General features: G+C 32.9%; 1 protein-coding gene across 1 annotated transcript; it reads left to right on the forward strand.

The window, feature by feature from the left end:
* The first annotated feature begins 1,379 nt into the window (after positions 1-1,379).
* Positions 1,380-24,210, forward strand: LOC132747800 (E3 ubiquitin-protein ligase Midline-1-like). Its single transcript, XM_060737302.1, has 2 exons — positions 1,380-1,732; positions 22,758-24,210. The coding sequence occupies exons 1-2, from the start codon at positions 1,392-1,394 to the stop codon at positions 23,848-23,850; spliced, it is 1,434 nt and encodes a 477-aa protein (XP_060593285.1). The 5' UTR covers positions 1,380-1,391; the 3' UTR covers positions 23,851-24,210.
* Positions 24,211-26,086: the final 1,876 nt, after the last annotated feature.

Consider the following 26,086-nt stretch of genomic DNA (forward strand, 5'->3'; position numbering starts at 1 on the left):
TTGGCATCGCTGAAAAATGTGATCATATTATTCAATACGATTTTTACATTACTTTTGCAACCATGCTCAGTTTATTTTTTTCATGATCTTTTTTTTATTATCTGAATGAGAGGTAATTTAGAGTATTTAGTATTTTCTAAAGGTTGGCAAAATAGTAAAGAAAAAGTTTCATATGTTTAATACATGATTATAACAAGGTCGTTATGATATGCAAAAATAAGTTCAGTTAAGGTAGGGTCTGCAAAACCCACTAAGCCGTCTATAAAAGTTTGAAAGTTTATATATAACTAATAGTGACTATCTGTGCAATTATATTATCAATATTCAGAGAGCAATGTACAACTTGTTCCTTAACGTTGTTTGTCTGAATTCCCACAGTGAATTCTTTCATGTAAGGAAACTATTCAGCTATCTGACGGAAGGTTGATGGTTCTACTCAGTTGTCCATTCGTGCCTGAATTAAAAAAATCAAAGAAGGGGCATCTGAGGTCTTCTCCTAGAGTAAATCTGGAAACTCGCCATATGACATGTATTATGTTGGTGCGACAAATGATGGGTTCCACAACCGTCCTAGAGTCTATGTTGACAGTGGCCGTTTAAAATGTTCGATTTTTTACAGTTTCTTGAATAATCTAAATAAACACGATTATTATAGAATATATGCATTCATATGCATCGTTGCTCAAAGAAAGTGTGCACTTGGTCATAGGGAATTTTTGTATACTTACGAGTATTTATAAAAAATATTGGGATATTTGGTTTCAACATTTGCAGATTTATATTGACTACACGATTGCTTACATATATTTAATTATAATTTTATTATTTTGTGTAATACTAAACAGCTAAGTGATGAAAAATGAAAGTTGAAGAATTGCGCTTTTTTGTAAAATTAATTAATGCGTTTTTGCCCGTGGATACTTGAATTCTTTAATGAAACCCCATTCAAACCCATGTCCAGATGGCGTAAAGTCAGGCCCATGCATTCTCAAACAGTTTCGTTTACGAACGGAAAAGATATACTGATTAATGATCACGTAACGAGCAAATAAAACATTTAAATCACAATTTTGAAACATTTAACCATTCGCTTTTCCGCTATTTACACGTAACCAAACTTCTAATAGTAATCAAATTTCAATACAAATTAAATCCTTTGTATGGTCAATCCATTTTGCAAATTTTGATACTAAATCTAGTAATGTTTTGCTCTTGTATGAAAGTAACCAAGCGCATACTTCCCTTTACAGATGAGTAAATTATAAGAAACAAAACTGTTCAACCCCGAATAACATAAACTTATTATACAGTACGGTAAATGTATATGAATATCGATCATGCGTGTGTTTACGTAGCAACTGGAACAAGGAAATTATAAAACTTAATTTAAAATGGCCGTAGACGGGCGTAAATTTAACCAATCTTTGTATCAAGGTTCGGACATAGAACATGATTTCCCATGTTTACCGTGTACTAAAGAAGGAAAGAATGTAGCTGCTATCAAACACTGTGTGGAATGTGATGAAAACCTTTGTCAAAAATGTTTGGGTGATCACAATAAGTTTTCAGCAATGAGAGGTCATCAGTTACTTGACACGGTGAAACAACCGAGCGGGAAAAAGCAAGAATTACCAAGACAAAGATGTGAAAAACATGGAGGAAAATTGATAGATGTCTACTGCCCCGATCATGATAATGTTGGCTGCTCAACTTGTATGACCGTTGAACACAGGTAGGAAATTTAACTCTACTTTCGTTTTCAATGACAAACAAATTTTGTCTTCATGGTGATGTATCATCCAATATTCAGTTGAAATTATTCATAATTGATGGGGGGGGGGGGGGGGGAGAAATAAAAACTAACACTTGTCAGTGATTCATAGCATTGTAAGTTATAGTTTTTTCTTCTTTTAATATTCCATAATATTTTATTGGATAAAATACGCCGTAGAGGCCGTGTATCATTATTTTGACCCCTTGCAAATTGACCCCATGGGTCATTGAACTCAACCTTAAGTTGTCATTTTTCAATGTTGAGAACGGACCCTACCATCAACTCAACATTAAATTTTGATGAAAAAAGCCGTTGAGAAATAATCAATCGTAAAAAAGATCAAAATTTAATTAGGGTAATTTTTAACGGTTAATTAAATTTTAGTTGAAGTAAGAAACGGAATCTCTCACAAGCGTCATGAAAATAAATACCGTACATAAGCATAACATTATTAAGCCTGGGCCCATGCGAACTGTTAGTACTTCGTCAAGAAAGGCAATATAATTTGTATGCTGGAGAGGGAACTGTTTTACGGAAGTTTAAGACAATGATTTCCAACAAATTGATCTATGTGGTCGGAAACTTATCACAAAAGAAAAAATTTATTTTTACTATTTTTATGTAAAAATACCCAAACTATTTGGATGTATATTATAAGCACACAAGTCCACTATTTTGTGTAACTGGTATATTTTGTGTATATCATTTTAAGTTTGTAATTGGTACGAAAATTTCATGCTACGGGCATCTAGTTATTCAAAAGGCTACCTATGGCACATTTGCAAGTAAATGCTAGAGCATTAAAATTGTAAATGTCTAGTACATATTTTTTTCTATTTCTTCGATAGATAACATGATATTTTATCGTTAAAGTTACTAGTAATTTATGAACGCTCTTAAAATACAATATTTTACATATTGGACAATTTCGGGCTTCTATCTACTGCATAAAATTTGTGAACTTTTATGACTTGTTTTCTAAATACAAATCTCATACCAGTATATATTTTACGTATGCTTAACCAACCTCCTTGGACCTTGCTTTTTTATACTCATAAGGGGAAGTAACCGTTGCTGATACACTACATTTTTTCGCAGCGGTTACTTCCCCGGACAATAAAATATGCAACACAGCTGTTGTAAATCCTTTCAAATAGGGCTAGATGGGTTTTAATTAGAATATCATTATTATTTTCCTTTAAACATTAATAACAGTAGCAGGAAATCACTTATATACCAGCAGGCTATCCCATTGATAGCGAAAAATATAAATATGCATATCACAGGGTGAGAATTTGTGCTGCCTGACTGGGACTCAAACCATGGACACTATACACACTATCTCTCCTAATTAATGAACAGTACTGAGCCGTGACATACATTATTCTGCATACAATGTATATTATAGTTCACTACATTAGTACCATATAGCTGTCTGTTATCAGTTTTGTCGATGGATTGGTAAATTGTTATAAGCTCCTGGACCACTTGAATAAAAATGAATAAATATTTCATCACTTAAAGGTCTCAAAAGAATACAGATTTATTACTGTTTCATGTGTATGATACGATGGCACAAAGATGACATGTGTGTATTTTATTTATCTTGGAGCCACTAGGTACTATGTCGTGGCCACGAGTTAGCTATGTCGTTTCTTTTCTTTCCGCCTGGTGGGGGATGGATCATTAAATCATTTGCAAAGTCATTTTCAATGTTGAATTTTAGAATCTATGTAACCAGTCATGCTTTGACAAATGATCTATAAGGTCGCACCAGTACAAATTTCACGACTATACTTTTACGACTAAAAGTAAACAAACCGTGCTTAGCTGTTCAAAAACTTTTCGTGTATCTTATCTTTTATAGTTTCAGTAGTTTCAGAACAGTCGCGGTTAAATTATAGTTTTAAATATAATATTGTTTGTTTCCCCCTCCCGCTACCTACCTACAAAGCCACTGCTTCTATATATGATATATATCATATTACTTCAAAACAATGTCACATACTTTTGCATTGTAAATAAATTATACAAACTGGGATACATTTAAAAAATCTTTTCACCTTCAAACAGATGCTTACTTCTTTTAATTCCATAAAACGTATATATAATATATAAACATTATAATATAAAAGTTTTCGTCAAAAGAAATACTATTTTGGATAAAAATACTCACCCTATTTAAATTAACTCATATGGGCCGCAGGAGCGAAAATGTGTTAATTGTAAGGTTAGTCTAACGTAATATATTTCATCGTTACGGATTTAGCACAGACACAATGTTTTTCACTTGGTTTGATAATAAATACGATTACATTATTTAATTTTACCTATGCAATATGGTTTTATATCAGTCAAATATATTTCATATTTTTTTAAAAATTAATATGAAATATAAATATGAAAGTGGGCGGAGTCAAAACTCATATTTATTTTAAGGGACTTCTTTCGCCATTTGTTTGAAAACTCTGATAAACCAAAACAACTTAAGTTGAATTTCGTTTTGAAAACTATCTAGAATGATAGAAAATGGTCTAAGACAATAAATCCGATCACCAATACATGTATCTTTAATTCAGTCAGACGTTTAAAGAGTTGTTTACGTGACGTCACAATTCCTAAATTTGAAAACCTAGCTAAATGCCGTTTACCGGTTACTTTCTGTACATACCTCTGGGAAATTCATCTAATGGAGTGTAATAACCAACTATAAGTGTTTGGCCTATTTATAATCTAAGTGAAATAAAACAGTTATTTCTTTGTAACAAAATAATAAAATGTAATTGTATGAATAATTCCATACAAAAAAAATAAAATAAAGTAAATACACAAGTTTACGCAGAAAATATCTTTATTTTATATTAACGGAAAAGTGAGGATTTTCAAACACATCTTTTTTCACCTTAAATTGTAAAAATAATGATAGAAAAATAGAAATATCATGTAATTGCGTTATGTACTTCATTTGGTGTAATTCCCGAAAGCTAAATCCGTAAGGTACCGGATAAGGATGTTTAGCTAGGTTTTCGAAAAGGTCAATGTAGCGCCAAATATTGACGCATCTATATAAATAATATACAAGTTAAATGTTGATGTTGCACATCAAAGACGCTGCAAAATGATGTGAATAGTCACAGGTAGAGTACAAAATCAGCAAAATGCTCTCTGCAGTTGAATATCCGAAGCAGTAATCATTTTTTTTTAGTATGTACCGTGCTGCTTGTACAAACTTGAGAACAAAAGTGGGTTCGGATGCCGGGAATTGAACCAATGACGCCTGGGTCTACAACCTAATGCATAAATTTGCAAAGTAATGCCATGTCAGAAATTCTGAATACTCGGTAAACAATGTTTGTCGGTTTTGACAAGCATTGAAAGGTCTGCTCCAAGTAAAATAAATTGGGTAACAAATAAAAATGAAATGATTGGTATACTTAAAAAAAATTGAAGACAAAAACAGAGGTGAGAAAGTTTTTATTGAATTTTTAAACGTATTTTTGTTGTTAATAAATGATTTGTATGAATGAAATTATAAAGAACGAAATGTTTTGTAATGAAATATTACACATTTGTTCGGTAAATTTGGTACATTACCCAAATAGTCTATACGGTAAAGGGTCAACTCGGCCCTATAGCAACTCGGCACGGGTCAACTCGGCCATCTAATAAAAACCTTTATTAGGATAAAGATTGTTTAGTTTATAAAAAAAATTAAGGAGTAAATTAAGTATTCAGAAGGACGATCACTTTCACACAGAAATTGAAAAAGTTGGCAGTGTACATGCACCATGCTCCATGCGTGTACGTATTGTTTGAAATTATCTTTGTTAAAAAGAGATATCAAGACTATATATGTTAAATATTGATCCATAAAACAAGTTTTTATAGATTAAATCTTTATGACAATAAATGTTAATACGACCAATGTTGTTTTAACGTTATTTTTAAAAAAATCTGAAGTAGGTAAAACATGCATATAATTGTAAATTCTTCCTTTCTCAAAATTCACATACTATTTGGTACTGTCATCAATAAAACTTTTCAATATCCTTGAGTAGAGGTCTGTTACTGTAAAAATGTTGAACAATGAAACAGTTATGATGAAAACATATAAAAAGTAATAAAAGTTATCATTGCCAGTAATATACAATAATGGGCCGAGTTGACCCGTGCCGAGTTAGAATAGGACAGAGCTGACACTGGGGCGGGGGGACTGACACGGGGGGGGGCGGGGTGGCAAGCACGGTTTAGGGGCCGAGCTGACCATGATTCAGTATATAGAAAAAATGCATGCTAAAATGTCAAGAAGGCGACTACGAAAATAAGTTTTGTAAACATGCTTCATAACTTATGTTAAAAATTAATAACAATAAAAATACGTTTTTAATTCATTGTATCAATTTCGTAGACCCGATCTTATTCTACGCTTTACACGGCCATTTGAGGTTCGTTCGTACGTATATATTTTCGGCACAAACTGCATTTTTTCAGATATTTTTTTTATTCTGAAATTTTGATTTGCTATAAAACATTCAAAGAATGCATAAATATATGATTAACATATTTATTTAAACAGATAAATGCACTGTTTCAAAAATAAATCTTATTTTCATAGCCGCGAACTTGTTTTCGCGAAAATAGCTTACACGTCTGGTTTAAACACCTAAAAAGGGTATTAGGGTTAAAAAAATACCAAAATCCACCTAGCCTACAGTGTCAAGAAATACTCCCCAACTGACCGAGGCATAATTAAATGATTGTATACTAAATTTTAGATTTTCAATCTAACCTTTTTTTATTATTTTCAAAATGTAAGTTTACATTTATCCGTGTTTAATGTAAAACATATTCTATTATTCTATATATCGTCGATACAATGACCACTAAATAAAGATTGAAAATGCATTACGGAAATTGAAGGAATTACGCTGATTATACCCTAATTTCCTCAACCCCTTCTTCCAATCGCAACTACTCGGCCCTTTCCGTCAGTCATCGGATAAGAAAACAATAGTATGAATACACAGAACGGATGCGTTATTTCGGTCTAACCTACGCTAAGAAACTAAACATGTAAACAAATAGTAATTTAATGCTGGGAGTTGTTGACAAGTTTATTTCCAATAAATGTAGTAAAAGTCCACCTAAATAAGTGAATTCATAGGTATATTTATGAACAGCCACGTGAGGAATAACAAACTATCAAATTGTGTTTAATGGCCATACCATACACTGTACTATAAGGTATGGCCTCTATTTATTGTTTTAACCAACAATACTTAAACATGTGCAAAATATAGTACATACATCAATATTATGCAAATAAATACAATATAGAAAATACACATGTAGGAATAATAATTAATCGAATTCTACTATAATAGTAAGAAATGTGAGGGTTTCGTAAGAAAAACGCCAGAATTCATAGGTATATTTATTATTATGGTTGTAGAAACCGAATGTACAAACAACCAACCTGTTGACATTTAGTCGGATTTGTTTAAAGTTGAACATCAGTGGGCATATTTAAATTACAAATTGTTGTCAGACATATTTTCAAGCAAAAGAGTATCGGAACAGACATAAGATGTCAAATACAAAATGTATATAAATTCGTTTAACAATATCTCTGTTTCTGTTTACATCTGAAACCACGTGGTAGAACTACTTGATTCCGAGGTTATTAAAGATAATAGCCGAGGCAGTTCCGAATGCCCCTTCTTCTTGATATTGATAATAACCGAGGATATTCCGCTCGATAATTTCCTGCTTTAGAGTACAGACTGGCTCATTGGCACGATATTTTATTGGTAAATTATAATATAAAAAAAGATTAAAATAAAAAGAATGTGATATTTCACCATGGAAGTATCACTTTTGTTGAAAGTTTATTTCATTCCATGATGCTCGGGGACATGTTGATCATCAGAAAAGCCATTTTTATCCCAAAATCTGAAAACTGTGTAATTTTGTTAGAACAAAAAATTAAACAAAAACAAAACTAATATTTCCCATTGATGACTGAATGAATGCATATATCTTCTAGACGCCGCGTGCACGCGGCGTCTAATTACTGCGCGGTATACAATTGCAGTTGCGTAGCAAGCAAGGGGGTCGTTACCTTTTTTTCATTGATAATGAAATTAAATAAAAAGATTATTTTTTCGTTTTTTCGTGAAATATGGTATATATTTTCACGAAAAATGATAAAATGCCACATATTTTCACGAAAGTAAATATGAAATATAAATATGAAAGTTGGCGGAGTCAAAACTCATATTTATTTGAAGGGACTTCTGTCACCATTTTTTTTTAAAAAATCTGATAAATAAAAAAAAAAAATTTGTTGAATTTTGTTTTAATAACTATCTAGAATGATAGAAAATGGTCTTACTAAGAAAATAAAACCGAACACCAATATCACCGTGTATATCCAGTAACGCAGTAATGTGCAAAATACACAGGAATTGTGCAAAAGTAACGCAGAATTGTGCAATTTAGTGGCCAAAATAAGCACCGCGATAAGTAAATGGACCAATATTTTTTATTGTACACCAAATTTGAAGAAATGAGTTAGCGCATACGGTTGTTGAAAGATTAAACTTTAGCATCAAAAATATTTCCATGAAAATGTTTATTTTTCAAGATCATTCGTGAAAATGACAAGAAGACTAGCGTATTAATGGCGATTTCTAGTTTCGGTGATATCTTTAAATACAATAACGTACATATTACTTTATGATTTTTATATTCGTTGTACTTGAGATAAAACGTAATTGAGAGCATTTTATGAGGTAACACCGAATTCGTGAATGAAGCACTGCAGCAACGGCGGTTGTCTCATTAAAAGTAGCTAAATCCTATTTTAACAGCTTCCTTCTTTTTATTATGCGAAACATGTAGTTTGACAAATGTCTAAGGTTTACAGAATACGAAAAAATCAGTTTTAAATGTACATATTTATTTGACAAAACACAAAAATCTCATTTAAAACAGTAATCAGATTGTCTTTCTCACGAATGATCTAAAAAAGTAAACGTATTCCTGTAAAAAAAAATGTAATGCAGGTAAAAATATAATGTCGTAGCAGCCGTATTCGATAATTCATTTCTTAAAATTTGATGTAGATTTGGTGAATATCTTTTATTCAGTCATTAACGCTGTACAGACGTTTAAAGTGTTGTTTACGTTAAGATTTAATAATATATTGTAGCGCCCCTGTCTCGTGTGTATGACTTTTCTCTCGACTATCACCTGTTTTACTCTCTTAACCAAGTTTTCTCAGATTTTTATAGTCAGGTTGTTTTAATGGGTACTTTTTACTTCAAAGTGCAAGGGTACTACATCAGCAATTATTCAAATAAATTGCTAAAGTTAATCGGTATCAACGTAAATAAATAATTAAACAGTTTACTGGTAGCGTAAACCACAAGCCTGGTAGCGGCCAATTAAAAATAACACATGGAAAACTAACTAAATTCAGGACAAAGCCATTCCTTTCGGTTTAAATTATGATTTATTTTTGTAAACGGCCTTAACAAATAACTCTGGCTGGGATTCAGACCAAAATGCATGAATCAATAAATACTGTAACGATTTCAGCATAAATAAATGGCATAAATGTGAAAAACTATAATAGCTCGAGGTCAGATCGATTATCTGTTACTAAAAGTGCCGTCAAATATACGAAATACCGAAATATGTGCCCAAAAAGACTAAGTCAGAATTTTGACAGTTTGTAAAACAAAATCGTTACCGATACTGAACTTTCCGGCAACAAGTTTAAAATAATCTATTACAAAGATACCTTTTCAAGATAAAATTTAGTAATGAATGAAACTTTTATCAGAATTTACGAAAGAATTGGATGAGACAAAATTTGTACGTCTATTCTACTGTAAGGACAGAGGCAAAGTGATTTTTTGGTATTCGAACGCTGGTATCAGCTTTGGGTATGCAAATGAGTACCAAACATATTTTGGTATGCAAATTAGGTGGTTCGAGGTTACAATAGAAAATAAATATGTCATAATATCTCATTATAAGAACAAAAATACAATTTAAATCAATAATTAATACATAACATTTAATCTATTAATAAACTTTGCCTCCGAAATCATTTACATGAATCTGACCTCGAATTGAGATTATAAATAGAACTAAACCGGAAACCGGAAAGTATGACAAAATGGCGGACATGGACTAGGAAATTGAGAAATTTTATAACATAAACTCGTATTTCATAACAAAGAAGTCAAGATGAATAAAATTAACGATGAGCTTAGTAGAAACAGGTATTTTTCTAACAATTTGTAAAGTATTAAGGCATGACAAATATGTATTTACGTAAAATATCATCTCTCGTGTTATGATTTCTTAAATTATACATGTACACATGTGATATTGACCTCAATAAATGTAAGTAAAAAATGGAACAATAATTATTGGCAATTATCCATGGTGCTAGTAATACTTAATTACCGTTATCATTATGTAACTAAGTAAGAAGCTAATGTAATTGAAAATTACCTAACCTCACATTACCCTCTCTCCTGAACAAATTTCGTCCTCGAAATTGAAAGCACCATGTTAATTAAACTTTAACAACAATTAAAATTTTTATACTTAAAAGTTTTTAACAATAAATTTAACAATAATAACAGGTATCGGATATAACAGTAAAACATATCGGCTATTCCATGCAACTTGGAATAGTTTACTCATACATTCATACTCTTACATTATGTCAATTAAGTTACATACAATTACATGTAGGCTGAACAGTCATACATAATACTATTATGCAATAAAAATGTTTAAACACATTTGTTTAAAAAACAATTTTTGTTAACGATACATTAGTAATGTGCTATCACATTACAGAGACATTGTGGTAATTGAAATTTGAAACATGTTAACTTAAATGCACTTAAATTTTAGGGCATTATACATATAGCATAATATAGCATTTATGCAACAACAATTTAATATCTATAAAAGTTATTGTTTAATTGAATTGTTTGTTAAAAATACTTCTATTATGGATATCATACCATAAACAAACAACATTTTGAAGATTACATTACATTTAAAACAAATAGTTAATGAAGACTGAAAATTTAATAGTGATTCATTTTGCTAGTAATGCATTACTTATGTAATTGAAATGACTTACAACTACTTTAAAGACAAGAAGAATATGGAAGGACATTAGGAACTTAAAAGAAAACAACAACTTGAGGAAAAGTTTGAAAAGACATCCAACAATTGACTTATTATTTTTTTTTATATATTCGCATACAATGGGAAGACAACCAGGTCATTCAATAACTGATAACTACTTTACATGAAAAAAAATTAAATTTTATCACAACAAATACTGTGCCTTCTATCATGACTAGAGAATAGACTAGAATTAACACTAACATAAAAAATTGTTTAATTAACAAACAATTTCAAGTATAATTCAAATAGTATGACAATTAATGATATTGTTTTATATATGTATTTGGACGGAATTAAATTGCATTTAATAACATATTTTACTCGGACGGACACAACCCTGTATATTTAATTTAAGACAAATGTAGACATGACTATGACTGACTAGAAGTAAAAAAAATAAAAATTTACAAATACTTAATTTATTACTATGATGTGAAATGGTACTTAGACAAAAATTTATAGATGATAATGAAGATGGAGATGGAAGGACACTACCATGAAGACCTAATAATTTACAAAAACAAATAATACATTAAATACTTAATACCTTAACAATATTTTATTGAGTTTGTTTATCTTGTTAAAAAAAAAAAAATACCAAATTTATTCTGTCTGTGTCTGTGTTCCTCTGCATATCTTGAGGCTGTCATTTAAGGTACAGGTGGTCTTCATCGTCAGTGTCCGGCAGTTTTATGGTCATGTACGTATTTAAGTACTGTATTTCTAACAACTTTTGGCACAATAATTTGAAATTGCTCCTCCCCCAATTTATTGGTATGTGTTTCTGTACACCACATCATCATGAAGTATTAAACTTGGCCATTGAGACCAATAAGCTTTATATTCTCTACCTAAATGTGAAATGTCATTGGCTGTAGGTCTGTTATTTTGTGATAAATTATCTTGAATCTTTCCAATTTCAGGGTCAGCCTGCTGGGTTGCTTTCCAATCCACTTCTTACAAGTTATCTTGCAGACTAACAGAATTCCTCAGGGGGTCAGAGGTCCTATTGGAATTCTCGCCCTCTCTTTCTATTGCATTTACTAACAGACCACCTTCCAGGGCCCTTGTCAGGAAGTCTGTATCTTCATTGCTATTACTTTTGCTGTTTTCTTCACACTTGGTCATTTCTTTATCATTCAATTTTTACTTCTCGAATGGATGTAGTAACAGACCCAACACGTGAACCAAGACATTGATCTGACTCAGATTCATCTTTGTCATTAGTTTCAAGTTTTGTTGCAGTATTTACAATCTCCACAAGGTTTTCTTGATAATGCATCTGCATTTCTATGGCGAACACCACTTCTGTGTTCTACATCAAAATCATATAAACTAAGGGTATTTATCCATCTACTCAATTGTCCCATAGGGGTTTGAAATTTCAAAGCCCATGATAATGCTGAATGATCGGTTCTAATTAAAAAATGAACCCCATATAAATAATTGTGAAAATGCTTCACTGATTCAACTATTGCTAATAGTTCTTTACGTGTTACACAGTATTTGCTTCTCAGGATGGTTTAAGGTACGACTGTAATAGGCTATGACACGTATAGTGTCACCTTGTTTTTGTTGTAGCACACTTCCGAGGCAATATGAGCTACAGTCAGTATCTAATATGTATAAGTCATGGGAATTAGGATAACCTAATATTGGTGCTTCTGTCAATTTTTTTTTTAACTTGTTTGAATGCTGTCTGGCATTCTTCAGTCCAAATGAACTTTGTATTTTTATGTGTAAGTTGATGTAAAGGATTGAGCTATTTTAGCAAATCCTTCTATTGAACGTCTGTAATAGGAAACAAGACCCAAAAATGAAGATAATTGCTTTGAGTTCTTTGGTATAGGCCAATCTTTTACAACCTTGACCTTTTCATCATTTGGAACAACACCATTTTGGCTAACAATATGGCCTAGAAAATGTAATTGAACTTGAAATAGATGAACTTTCTTTGGCATTACTTTAAGATTTGCTGTTTCTAGTCTTCTGAGAACCTCTTCTAACTGAGCTAAATGTGTTTCAAAGTCAGTGGTGAATATTAATATGTCATCAACATATATAAGTACTGTTTGATATTGTAGGCCAGACATAATAAATTCCATAAGTCTTTGGAAAGTAGCTACAGCATTTGGTAAGTCCAAAACTGAGAAAACTTTGAAGCGATATTGTCCTTTTTGGCATACAAAAACTGGTTTTATCCATGTCATTAGGTTCCATTTGAACTTGATGAAAACCTGAAGAACAATCTAAAGAAACTGTAAAATTTGGCTCCTTTAAGGCAGTCTAGACAATCTTGAATTCTAGGGTAAGGGATAACTGTCTTTTAATGTAACTGCATTTAGTTTGCGATAATCTATGGCCAATCTGATGGAGTTATCGGGCTTGCGTACAGGTACTATAGGTGCTGCCCATGGTCCATGACTTTCTTCAATAAGTCCAGCATCATACAACCTGTCAACTTCTTTGTTAACTTCTTCTTGTACTTTTTGAGGAAGTCTGCGGTATTTGTTGTTTAATAGGTGGTGCCAATCCAGTGTTAATTTTATGCTTTATAAGGTCTGTGTTCCCTAAGTCAGATTTAGACTTGCTGAAGATATGTTGATACTTGAATAATAACTGTTCTACTTGGTTCTGTTCATCTAGGCTAAGGTTACTCTTACATTCATCCATAAACTGGCTTCACATGGTCTGGAAGGGAAGGTTTTTCAGTTTGTTCTAAAGTTATGTGATTTACTCTCTGGGTCTGTTCAACTGGGGTTACAGGTGTACATGTAGCTATATTCATATGCTCATAAATGGTTATAGGTTTTTCATTTAGATTTATAAGTCTTTATAGGTATTTTATCTTGGTTTGTATCTACCAAAGCTTTGGCCACAATAACACCCTCAGAAAGTAATCTTTCTTCATAATTGTCTGTTAAACCAGTCCTAAAATAAGGAGTTTCTATGTCAAAGGTCCCCATTTATAATTGTTTCACTAGTAGGAGGCAATTTAAAGGTTTCAGTTGCTTGGATTCTATGAACTATTGGTAATTGATACTCTTTTAAAACATTTAAGTATCTGTCCCTGGCATTGGACTTCACCTGTTTCCCATTGACAAGGTCAAATTATGTAAATGCATAAAATCCCAACCTAGTATACATGGAACATCAATTTCTGCTATCAAATTTCATGGTCAAATTTTAAGCCCATTTATATCAATTTGTAAGGTCACAAAGCCATAATTCTGTATATTTTCCACCATCAGCTGCTTTTTAAATATTGTATTGGGTCACTTGTAGAGAGGTGGTCTTTCTTTGTCTGGTATCATTTTCCAGTTTTCATATTTCAATATGCTAACAGCACTTCCAGTATCTAAAAGTGCAACTAAAGGTAAATTTTTAACAGTCAAGGGCAAAAAAATATGTATTAAAATTGTTTATATATGGAGATTTTTGGATTTGTCTCCCTTGAATCATAATAATTTAAAGGTCCTTTTTGAAAATTGTATGCTCTATTTTTTAGCTGAAGGTTGACCTCACCATCAGCTACTGAAAGTTTCCCTGGTTTTCCCATTTTGGAACCTTGGTGGTAACTTCTGTTACTATTTGGTCTACTGAAATTATTTTGTTTGGTATGAACCGTTGTACTGTGGGTTATGATATTTATTATAGGGTGATTTTTAGGCTCTTTAAGTAAAGGGCAATCTCTTTTGATATGGCCTGGTTCATTACAATAGTAACAAAACACCTGCTAGTCTTGATTTGGATTTGTTCTGGGGTTTCTAACTGGAGGTCTTGAAAATTTTTGTTTCTCTTCAGGAAAATCTTCAATTTGGCAATTCTGTGAAATGCTTGGTTTTCAGCACTTCTTTCTAATTCTTCTATTCTTCTTAATAGGGCTTCATTTGGGTCATTTTGAATCATTCTAGAATAAGAATGGCTTCTTCTAGAATAACTAAGTTCTGCTTCAGTGGCTAACCTCAGTGCTTCTGACATAGTTTTAGGACCACCTACAATTAAGTCTCTTCGTAACTGTCATCATTTAAGGCTTCAGCAAAGCATTCTAATGCCATTTCTTCTCTGCATTTCATATTTAAATCTGGGTAAGCTAATCTGGTCATCTTTTTGATATCATTGGCCAGGTCATTCAAGTGATTCATTACGTCTACGAATTCTGGCTCTTAACTTCGCAACATGAAGTTTTCTTTGGTTCTGTGGTTGGAATCTATCCACTAGGCTTTCAATTATTAAGTTATAGTCTCTACGTCTGTCAGTAGGAATGTCATTTAATATTTCGGGCAGCTCTACCTCTTAAGGATACAGCTAATTGGAGTGCTTTCTTTTCATAAGACCACTCATTTAATTCACTGGTCATCTCAAATTGTGTAAATATATGAGTTAAGTTCGGTTGTGCCATCATAAGTTGGAGGTTTAAGGTTGTTGCGGGGAGCTTCATATGTCTGATGATGTGTTGATGGTACTTGTCGTGTTGATGGTACTGGTCTAAGTGGTATGTCTGCAGTTAATTGTCTTCCAAACATCTCCATAATCCCCTTGGAATCATACCAGAATCTTTCAAGGTCTACACCACTCATCGGGCATGGAGGGCCAAGGATACCGGTAGCTGCTTGCCCCTAAAGCCCACGGTTTCCCTCTCCTATACCGGAAAACACCCAACGGGCCAGACTCTGCATAATCAGAGGTAAATATACCCCCCTTCCGGCTCCCTACCCCTGCCGGTTAAATCCCTAGGTACCTGAACACTGGTCTATAATACCATCGGTCAAAGGTCCTCTCAATTATTATTTGAAACTGATCTGTAAATTATTATGTCTAGTATCAAAAAATATCCCTATATACCCCCACCCCATCAGTTCCACCTTGCAAGGCTTTATTCCTGACACCCCGAGGCCCTGGCTTCTCCATTGAGTCCGGTGTAATATACTGCCAGGGTTGATAATTCCCTGGTCATCCGAAACTTCGTTATCCACCCCTGGACGCCTGCGCCAGGTCACTTCACCGGAAGGTGTCCCAAGTACCAACTGGTCATTTGTCCAGTTGCCACTAAGTCAACTCCAGCCATATCACCGCAACCTTCAGACCTTGATTTTGACTTTGATTTTGACTTTGTTTTTGACTCCGCCTCTGTCCCAACTGTAGGTATAGTTGTACTGATGTGGTTTTGTTGTTGTGGGGTCTTCAAGGTGGTCTACTGGACATGTATATTGGTATCATTGGCTGGTCACTGGTAGACTGGTCATTGTCTGTACATGGAATGTCAGCCGGGTCCAGCGAAAAAATCCATACTGGTAACTAAGGTTTTTATTTAAGTAATATTTCAATTTATGTTAAGTTCTAATATTTTACTTAATTATATAAAAATATATAAATTCTGTATTTTACAATTCACACCACAAATATAATTGTGTGATAATTTATTTACTGATAAAAAATATATACTCTTTTTGTATATTAAACAAAACAATTATGGCAATGTCTTGGAAGTTAAAGTCTAACTTGGAAACAGTTAGAAAACACTTAAAAGGTTATAGTAATGGTCTGGAAGTTACAATATCACTGTGACTTTTTTTGGATGGTTGTACTTAACTTCTATAATATTGTATGTATATTTTTATTTACCTAAGCCTGGTAGATGGCTGATACTACAGTAACCTGGTAATGGCTACTCTATTACTACCCGAGCCTGGTATTGGCTTTAATCAGTGTTGGTAGACTAAACTTATTTAATAAAAAGTGTACTGGGCACGGCTCTATGAAATGTATCCAAAAAAGATACACCAAGCTCAACGTGCCAACGATAAATGTTAATTTTTCAAACACAAAATTACCAAAGCCTGGAATTGGCTTATCACACTGGTGGTATTGGCTTTGTACTAATTTAAAAGAATAAATAAAACCTATCACTACTACTTGTTTATACTTGCCAAAGGCTTGGGAATAGCCTTGATGATCAAACTGCACTGAAAATTCTAAAATGCCGTATTATTTAATTACATGAAAAAATAGCAAATGTACAAAGACTTGGTAACAGTCTATCTCTGGTAGGACTGCGAGGTTATAGGTATTGGTTACTAGTTCCTGGAGGTACTTGGTATCAGCACCGCTGCCACCATTTTATGTAGCGCCCCTGTCTCGTGTGTATGACTTTTCTCTCGACTATCACCTGTTTTACTCTCTTAACCAAGTTTTCTCAGATTTTTATAGTCAGGTTGTTTTAATGGGTACTTTTTACTTCAAAGTGCAAGGGTACTACATCAGCAATTATTCAAATAAATTGCTAAAGTTAATCGGTATCAACGTAAATAAATAATTAAACAGTTTACTGGTAGCGTAAACCACAAGCCTGGTAGCGGCCAATTAAAAATAACACATGGAAAACTAACTAAATTCAGGACAAAGCCATTCCTTTCGGTTTAAATTATGATTTATTTTTGTAAACGGCCTTAACAAATAACTCTGGCTGGGATTCAGACCAAATGCATGAATCAATAAATACTGTAACGATTTCAGCATAAATAAATGGCATAAATGTGAAAAACTATAATAGCTCGAGGTCAGATCGATTATCTGTTACTAAAAGTGCCGTCAAATATACGAAATACCGAAATATGTGCCCAAAAAGACTAAGTCAGAATTTTGACAGTTTGTAAACAAAATCGTTACCGATACTGAACTTCCGGCAACAAGTTTAAAATAATCTATTACAAGATACCTTTTCAAGATAAAATTTAGTAATGAATGAAACTTTTATCAGAATTTACGAAAGAATTGGATGAGACAAAATTTGTACGTCTATTCTACTGTAAGGACAGAGGCAAAGTGATTTTTTGGTATTCGAACGCTGGTATCAGCTTTGGGTATGCAAATGAGTACCAACATATTTTGGTATGCAAATTAGGTGGTTCGAGGTTACAATAGAAAATAAATATGTCATAATATCTCATTATAAGAACAAAAATACAATTTAAATCAATAATTAATACATAACATTTAATCTATTAATCAACTTTGCCTCCGAAATCATTTACATGAATCTGACCTCGAATTGAGATTATAAATAGAACTAAACCGGAAACCGGAAGTATGACAAAATGGCGGACATGGACTAGGAAATTGAGAAATTTTATAACATAAACTCGTATTTCATAACAAAGAAGTCAAGATGAATAAAATTAACGATGAGCTTAGTAGAAACAGGTATTTTTCTAACAATTTGTAAAGTAATATGAAAAAGGCAAAGCCTCAAAGCGAGCTCGATGTACGTGAAATAGTATGAAATAATCTCAAATGCAGTGACGAGTGCGTGTGACGTCACACGTACTGTGTTAAATATGGCCCCGTCCCTGTCGTGAAATGAATAACGAGTTTTGAAAACGTTGATAGCGAGCTCGACAAATATAAATTGGATGCGCTTGTCAAATATAAAATACTTTTACCGTCTAGTTTTTATTTTATTAGACTTTGAAAATATCAGGTACCATATTTGATAATAGATTTGGCACAATTTAGCCAAAATATACCAATAATAATTTTATAATTAAAATGAAACACTTTTTTCTTATCAATTGTGATCTGAGAGACACAAATAATGTTCAAAGAAAAAAAAGAAAGAAAAAAAAAAGTTGCCTCTTCTGGGGCTTGAACCCGCGCCCCTCAGTTTCAATGCGGTTGACAGTAGTTCTAGTCTATTTGAGTACTCTTCAAAGTGGAGGTAATGCATTAGGTGCTGTTTGGCGCTACATTGTGACGTCACGTAAACAATACTTTAAACGTCTGTACAGCGTTAACGACTGAATAAAAGATATTGGTGTTCGGATTCATTTTCTTAGTTAGACCATTTTCTTCCATTCTCGATAGTTTTCACAACAAAATTCGACAAAAAATTGTTTTAATTTATCAGATTTTTCAAACAAAATGGCGCCTTCAATTTTCTTCGATATTTCACAGCTTCCGTTATTCTGGTTTTCTGTCTTATTATGGTTCCCATAGACGTGCGCGGGTGACCAGTCTACACATCCGTTTTCAGTCAGAATTCCTCAGTTTTTATCGTTATCTTTAAATTCGAAAGGTTGCGATGTGTCAAATTCGTTACTTTGGACGAAAGTTTTCAAAACCATCACTTAGCAGGTACTCGCGTTACTGTAAAGCTCGCTTTGCGAGCAGGCCCTTCGGGCCAGCTCGTCGAGCTCGCTATTAAGGCATGACAATATGTATTTACGTAAATATCATCTCTCGTGTTATGATTTCTTAAATTATACATGTACACATGTGATATTGACCTCAATAAATGTAAGTAAAAATGGAACAATAATTATGGCAATTATCCATGGTGCTAGTAATACTTAATTACCGTTATCATTATGTTAACTAAGTAAGAAGCTAATGTAATTGAAAATTACCTAACCTCACATTATTTTCACGAGACATGATAAAATGCCACATATTTTCACTCGCCGCCCCGGCCCGTGAAAATATGTGGCATTTTATCATGCTTCGTGAAGATATATATTTCAAATTTCACTCAAACGAAAACATATCCTCTTATTATAATATTAGAGATATAAATATATAAATTCCGAGGGATCACTTTTCCCAGATATTTAAATAGCCGTAGAAGGATAACAGAAAGATGTGTGATAGAACAGACCAATTGGGAGAGCGTCGGATTAGTAATTCAGGGCTCGCTGGTGATATTTTCTGACGAAGCTTATTTTTTCCTTGACAATTATCTCAGAGTCTAACAATAATTTTTCCCTCGCCGCCGTTTCAGAAATCATGTAGGATAAGTAGTCGGTCACTTTCAGAGAGGTTGGTAATTACTGGATAAAGCCGGTTAGGTGGATCAGCCGCCCAGATATGACAAAATAGTTTTAAATTCAGCGTAAAATCTACATATACAATCAAACAATATGATATTGTATTTTGTAACACAAGATTGGGTATTTAGGAAACGTGTGTTGTTCCTTATTACAGAATTACACTACACAAATATATTTATTCTTCACTTTTTTGCCATAAATCATTAAGAGAAAGATAACAAAATGAATGTTTATATTGAAAATGATACGAACTCGTATCTCAGCACAAGTGAAACACTGGACATCTCTGTGTGAGAAACCAATGCATCTACTCGGCGGCCGTCTCCGTCAAGCTTCGGATAAGGACCCCGAATTCAAATTGCTAGTAAGAATGCTCAGAACTTATACGGTATTTCTTTTAGCCTTCGCGAAGACACTTAACATGTTCACAAATAGTTATTTAATGCTGGGAGTTGTTTACTAACTTAAACATTTAATTCCAATATATTGAGAAAAAGTAAATCTAAATCAAATAAATAGATATAAAATTAAACTGTACATTATTCATATACTTATTAATTATCATATTTGTTGAAACCAAAGTACAAAATGTCTACCGATTGGCATTAAATTGTATTTGTTTATAATTCTACATCATGGGCATTCCTAAATTGATTATGTTTGTAAGACATATTTTCAATCATAGGTTTACAAAAAAGTACTTTATTTTCCTTCGGATGTCGAACATATACAATTGTTAAACATTACTGAAAAATACATCCTCTGTGAGTATTTAGATTTAAAACCACGTGGTAGAGTTCATTTCACTCCGTATTTAGTTTGAGGTTATTATGAATAATATCCGAGATGCTCCGGTTGTGTGACAAACATTGCATAATCTCAAAAAAGCAGAAAAAACAATCACTTATTTTTAATGTCGATATACCAAAAAAACAAGAGCCGGTTGAACCGGGTGATGCTCCCCGAATAGGTTTTGGACACAGGAAGGTATACCTCTTGTTGTGTCAGAGTTATGTCACAGACAAAGTTCAAAGTGTAAAAACAACCCAAATATTGTGCACGACACATTGTCTCAATATGGTGATCTTTTTATGAAATAGTTGTAAAATCCGATTTCAAATAACAAAGTTATGCGCCTGACATTATTTTGCTGCAAGGTCATGCTGTGACCTTGACCTTCAAGGTAGTGACCCAAATGTTGCATGCGACACGTCGATTCAATATGGTGATCATCTCTGTGAAATAGTTGTTTAATCCGACTTCCAGTAAGAAAGTTATGGGCCGGACACGATTTTGCTGCAAGGTCATACCTGACCTTGACCTTCAAAGTAGCGACCAAAATGTTGCGTGTGACACAATGTCTCATTGTAGTGATCATTTCTGTGAAATAGTTGTAAAATTCGACTTCAAATAATAAAGTTTTGTGCCGGACACAATTTTGCTGCAAGGTCATGCTGTGACCTTGACCTTCAAGGTAGCGAGCAAAATGTTACGCATGACACGCCATTTTAATATGGTGATCATTTCTGTGAAATAGTTTAAAAATCTGACTTCAAATAAGGGAGTTATGGGCTGGACACGATTTTGCTGCAAGGTCATGCTGTGACCTTGACCTTCAAGGTAGCGACTTAAATGTTGTGCATGACACGTCATCTTAACATGATGATCATTTCTGTGAAATACTTTTTAAATCTAACTTCAAATAGCGAAGTTATGGGCCAGACACGATTTTGCTGCAAGGTCATGCTGTGACCTTGACCTTCAAGGTACCGACCCAAATGTTGCACGCGACACATCGTCTCAATATGGTGATCATTTCTGTGGAATATATTTTTTAAAACCGACTTCAAATAACAAAGTTATGGACCGGGCACGATTTTGCTGCAAGGTCATGCTGTGACCTTGACCTTCAAGGTAGCGACCCAAATGTTGCGCGTGACACGTCGTCTCAATATGGTGATCATTTCTGTGAAATATTTTTAAAATCCAACTTCAAATAACAAAGTTATGGACCGGACACGATTTTGCTGCAAGGTCATGCTGTGACCTTGACCTTCAAGGTAGTGACCCAAATGTTGCGCGCGACACGTCGTCTCAATATGGTGATCATTTCTGTGAAATATTTTTAAAATTCGACTTCAAATAATGAAGTTATGGACCGGACACGATTTTGCTGCAAGGGAATGTTGTGACCTTGACCTTCAAGGTACCGACCCAAATGTTGCGCACGACACGTCGTCTCAATATGGTGATCATTTCTGTGAAATAATTTTAAAATCCGACTTCAAATAAAAAAGTCATGGGCCGGACACGAATTCGGGACGTACGTACGTAGTTCGTTCGTACGGACGGACGGACGGACAGACAACCCGACGACTATATGCTCCCCTGAAATTTTTCGGGGAGCATAAAAAACAGTATTTTGATGATTTTAATTATGCGCGGGAACAATCTTAGTTGAGTTGACATCACGCCGTCAACAGCTGTGCGAACGGTTCACATATATAAGTACATCAAGTTTCAAGTCATCAAAGTGGTGGATCATTCTTACAACTTCAGTAAAATGATAATATTGTATTTCAATAAAAGTATCAATCTAAAACGTAATACCTATTACCGTAATTAGACATCTGGATAAAGTGTGATCCTTCAGAAGCAATAATCAAAACAAATAACATGATAATTATATGTTACTTGTTTTCCTTGAGCTTTGTATCTTCTGTGGTAATACACAAACAAACGAAAAATGGAAAAGTTATTTCGGTCGCAGAAGGTGATACAGTGAGTGATATAATTTTAATCAGGGCGATTAATATCATAATCTTTACACTGGTGAACATTAAATTGTAGAATAAACAAAGTAATTATAGACATAAATGCAAATGTATGAATAACTGTTAAAACGATTGTATCTGAGGTTTATATCATTACAGAAGCTGTACAGACATTACCTTCATACCAGACTTAGCGTGTAAGACTGATACCATTCAGGCAATGAAGCTCCTCGAAACCGAAATAAACACACTTGAATCTCGCTTCATGACGTTAAAACAAAAGAAAGTGAAGGAACTGGATTATGCAAAGAAAGAAAAAAGTCTATTGATTAAAGAAATAAAATCAGAAAGGAAGAATATTAACGACCGTCTAGACAAGATGGAAATGGAACTTCTTCAAGAAGTGGATGCAACCTTTCAGACCAAACTGCAACATATAGAGTCAAACATGAAAGAAGTTGATGCGCGGATTGTTGTACTACAAGAAAGTCTACAGAAGATAAATGCTGCCAAACATGAAAACAAATCAGAGAAATATGTACAAATAAAGAGAATTATGGAGAAATATAAAAATACAAGACACTGTTTAAAGGAATTTGAAGGGTCAAGCAAAACTGGCACATTACGGTTTGATCCATACCGACAGAGGACTGATTCGGAATGCAACACTATTGGAAACATACTTCATCTTCCGGCCATTGAATTAGGAAAATGTACTGAATTTAATGTACGGATAGCAGATGACAAAGAAAATAGCGATATAATTGACATGTGTATGTGTGAAGATGGATGCATTGTAATGACTGATTACAAAAACAAGAGGATCAAGAAAATAAATGAATCATTTAAGGTCGTATCTTCACTGAATGTTGCTGACAGTCCCTATGGCATTTGCCAAATTGGAACGTCATTGCTTGCCGTTACTCTGGTTAATGATAGAAAAGTCCAGTTTATCTCTCAAAAAGATAAAATGGAGTTACAACAGTCGTTCGAAGTCGGTGATAGATGTCGGGGTATTGCTTACAATGACGGGATGATCTATGTTTGTTGTGGCGGATCAGAAAAACGTAAAGAAGGTGTTGGTCATATTGAGGTATATTCACTTACTGGAAAAATGGTAACATCATACTATGGTGAGATAAAATGTCCTGTAGGTGTAGCATTCCCGATTTCGACAGTGGATATTTTTGTGAGTGACGCGTATAAAGGTATCTTTCTCATAGACAAAAACGCGAGGCATGACAAACATTAATGTAGATAACAACGTATTCTCTCATGCTGAAGGTATCTGTAAGATAAACAAGAGTCAGTTCTGTGTTGCTTTTAATTTATCACACAATGTTCTTTTGATGTCACATGACGGGAAGGATCGAGTAGAACTATTGACAGGAAAAAATGGTATAAAAAATCCTATAGGTCTGTGTTTCGATTACAAAAGGTCTAGGCTTCTTGTCTCCAGCGATACAAGTGACAAAATAATGGTTTATACTTTAAAAGTAACTAATTAATTTGTCTATAAGGAAAACAAACGGTGTGATGTTAGAGTGTTTTCGAGTTGAAATTTAATCAAATTACCGTTTGTGAAATATGGAAGGTATGTGTCACTGAAAATATTTTGATTTTTTTAATTTAAAATGTTCAGGTAATTTATTGGATGATTTCAAATGATACAGAGCATAGAGACTATCAATCGCATCATCTCGGTCCTTTTCCACCAAACTTCGGACAAGTTATTAAGAATAATGGCCGAGGTGCTCCGATTGAGAGACTATGTAGTATTTATCAAAAACATTCTCTGATGTTTGCTTATTTTTTTATTGGTTCTCAAATGTTTACTGGTACTTGATGAAGTTCAGTGCTGAAACAGCACTTTCTGAGAAAATGTACTGTTTTCAGCTTTTGAAAATTATTACAGGGATCATGGACAAAATTAGAATAAATTGTTGAAAAGGAATTTATTATGCTCTAATAAAGTAATATATGTGATTAAAATGTTATTGAAGTGATTCAACTATTTGTCACTTCATAAATGCAAATGTAGAAGGTAAATCTTAAGAAGTTAAATAAATGTATTTAGCAAATTAAAAAAACTACCTTATGGCATGTTATTTATTTGTGAATATCATTATTAAACTATAATAATGTACATTGTTAAAGGCTGTGTTTGTACAATAATTGCATTGACAAATACTTTTGAGCTTGTTTCCATATTTGACTTTTTGTTGCTATTGCATTTGAGTTTTGAAGAAATTCTGAAAACGTTGGCGTACTAACTTGAAAGGGGTTTGGGAAAATGGACGTCAAACAGGTTGTTCCGAGTCTATATGATATACTTTGAAATAAGTAGTATCAAGAGGATGTTAAAATCATATTCAATATGAATACAAAGTTTTCATAATAAAATTGATTTGTTGAAAATTTAATTTATGCCAAAAAAGGCTTATCAAAACAAATTGCATGTAATATATTGAGATAATGCCAAACAGATATGTATTTTTTGTGTTTTTTTACAGACTTCATTTGCCTTATTGTTGTCGCAAATGTAACATAGGTATTCTTTTATATTGTAATAGACATATTTTTTATATCTTATGTAAAATTTCCTCTAAAAGAAAAGTTATTATTAACATTATAACTTATGTTTTGATTATCATTAAAAGAATACCATGTATTTTGCTATTCCTTCAAATTCACAATTATGTTGTATATAGATGTTCACATAAAATGTTATTGTGTAATTATGAAAACATGATATTTGACTTACATATAAATATGAAAATAACCAAAAAAAGATAACTTGATTAGTGCTTTTTACATTGACGTTTCAAATGATGTTACTTCCGAGAAATAAATACTTATGACCAATGCCGTATGTTTGATTGTATAATTAAGGAATTCCGATTGGTTTGCATGATTGTGTATGTCTCTTTTTAATGTATTCATTATAAAATAAGACTATGACTGAGGACACTCATTGTATAAGGATAGGTGACGTGCAACATGGCATTTTCCATGTCAAAATCTTTAAATACGTTAATTATGAATAACAGAATCATTTCAATATTATCTTTTAATTTAACTTCGTTATAAATTTGAAAAACAAATCATGTTAAATAAATATTTATATAAATTACTTTAAGATTCTTAACTGATCATTTTCATTCACAACACTTGTATAAATATGTCATAGTAGTCTACTGAAAAAATATCCTTTTAATGTTAATACTTTATGGCTTGATTAAGGCAGGCTATCTTTTTTCTAGTCTTTTTTATAAAACAAGCCATTTATGATTATATAATGACATTTTATTTCTTATGTGTTTTGAGGCTTAATAACTATGACTATATAATTTCTCAGTAACTTGTTGATTTTCATATTTTAAATCAGTCTTCACGAATAATATCAAGTCGTAATTACAACTATAGAACTTGTTACACCAAGAACGTTAAAAATACTTAAAATAATTCAGGTGCTAGCTTTTCTAAAT

The sequence above is a fragment of the Ruditapes philippinarum genome, unplaced genomic scaffold (assembly GCF_026571515.1).
Source record: "Ruditapes philippinarum isolate M1 unplaced genomic scaffold, ASM2657151v2 ctg6132_1_1_1_1, whole genome shotgun sequence".
Lineage (NCBI taxonomy): Eukaryota > Metazoa > Mollusca > Bivalvia > Venerida > Veneridae > Ruditapes > Ruditapes philippinarum.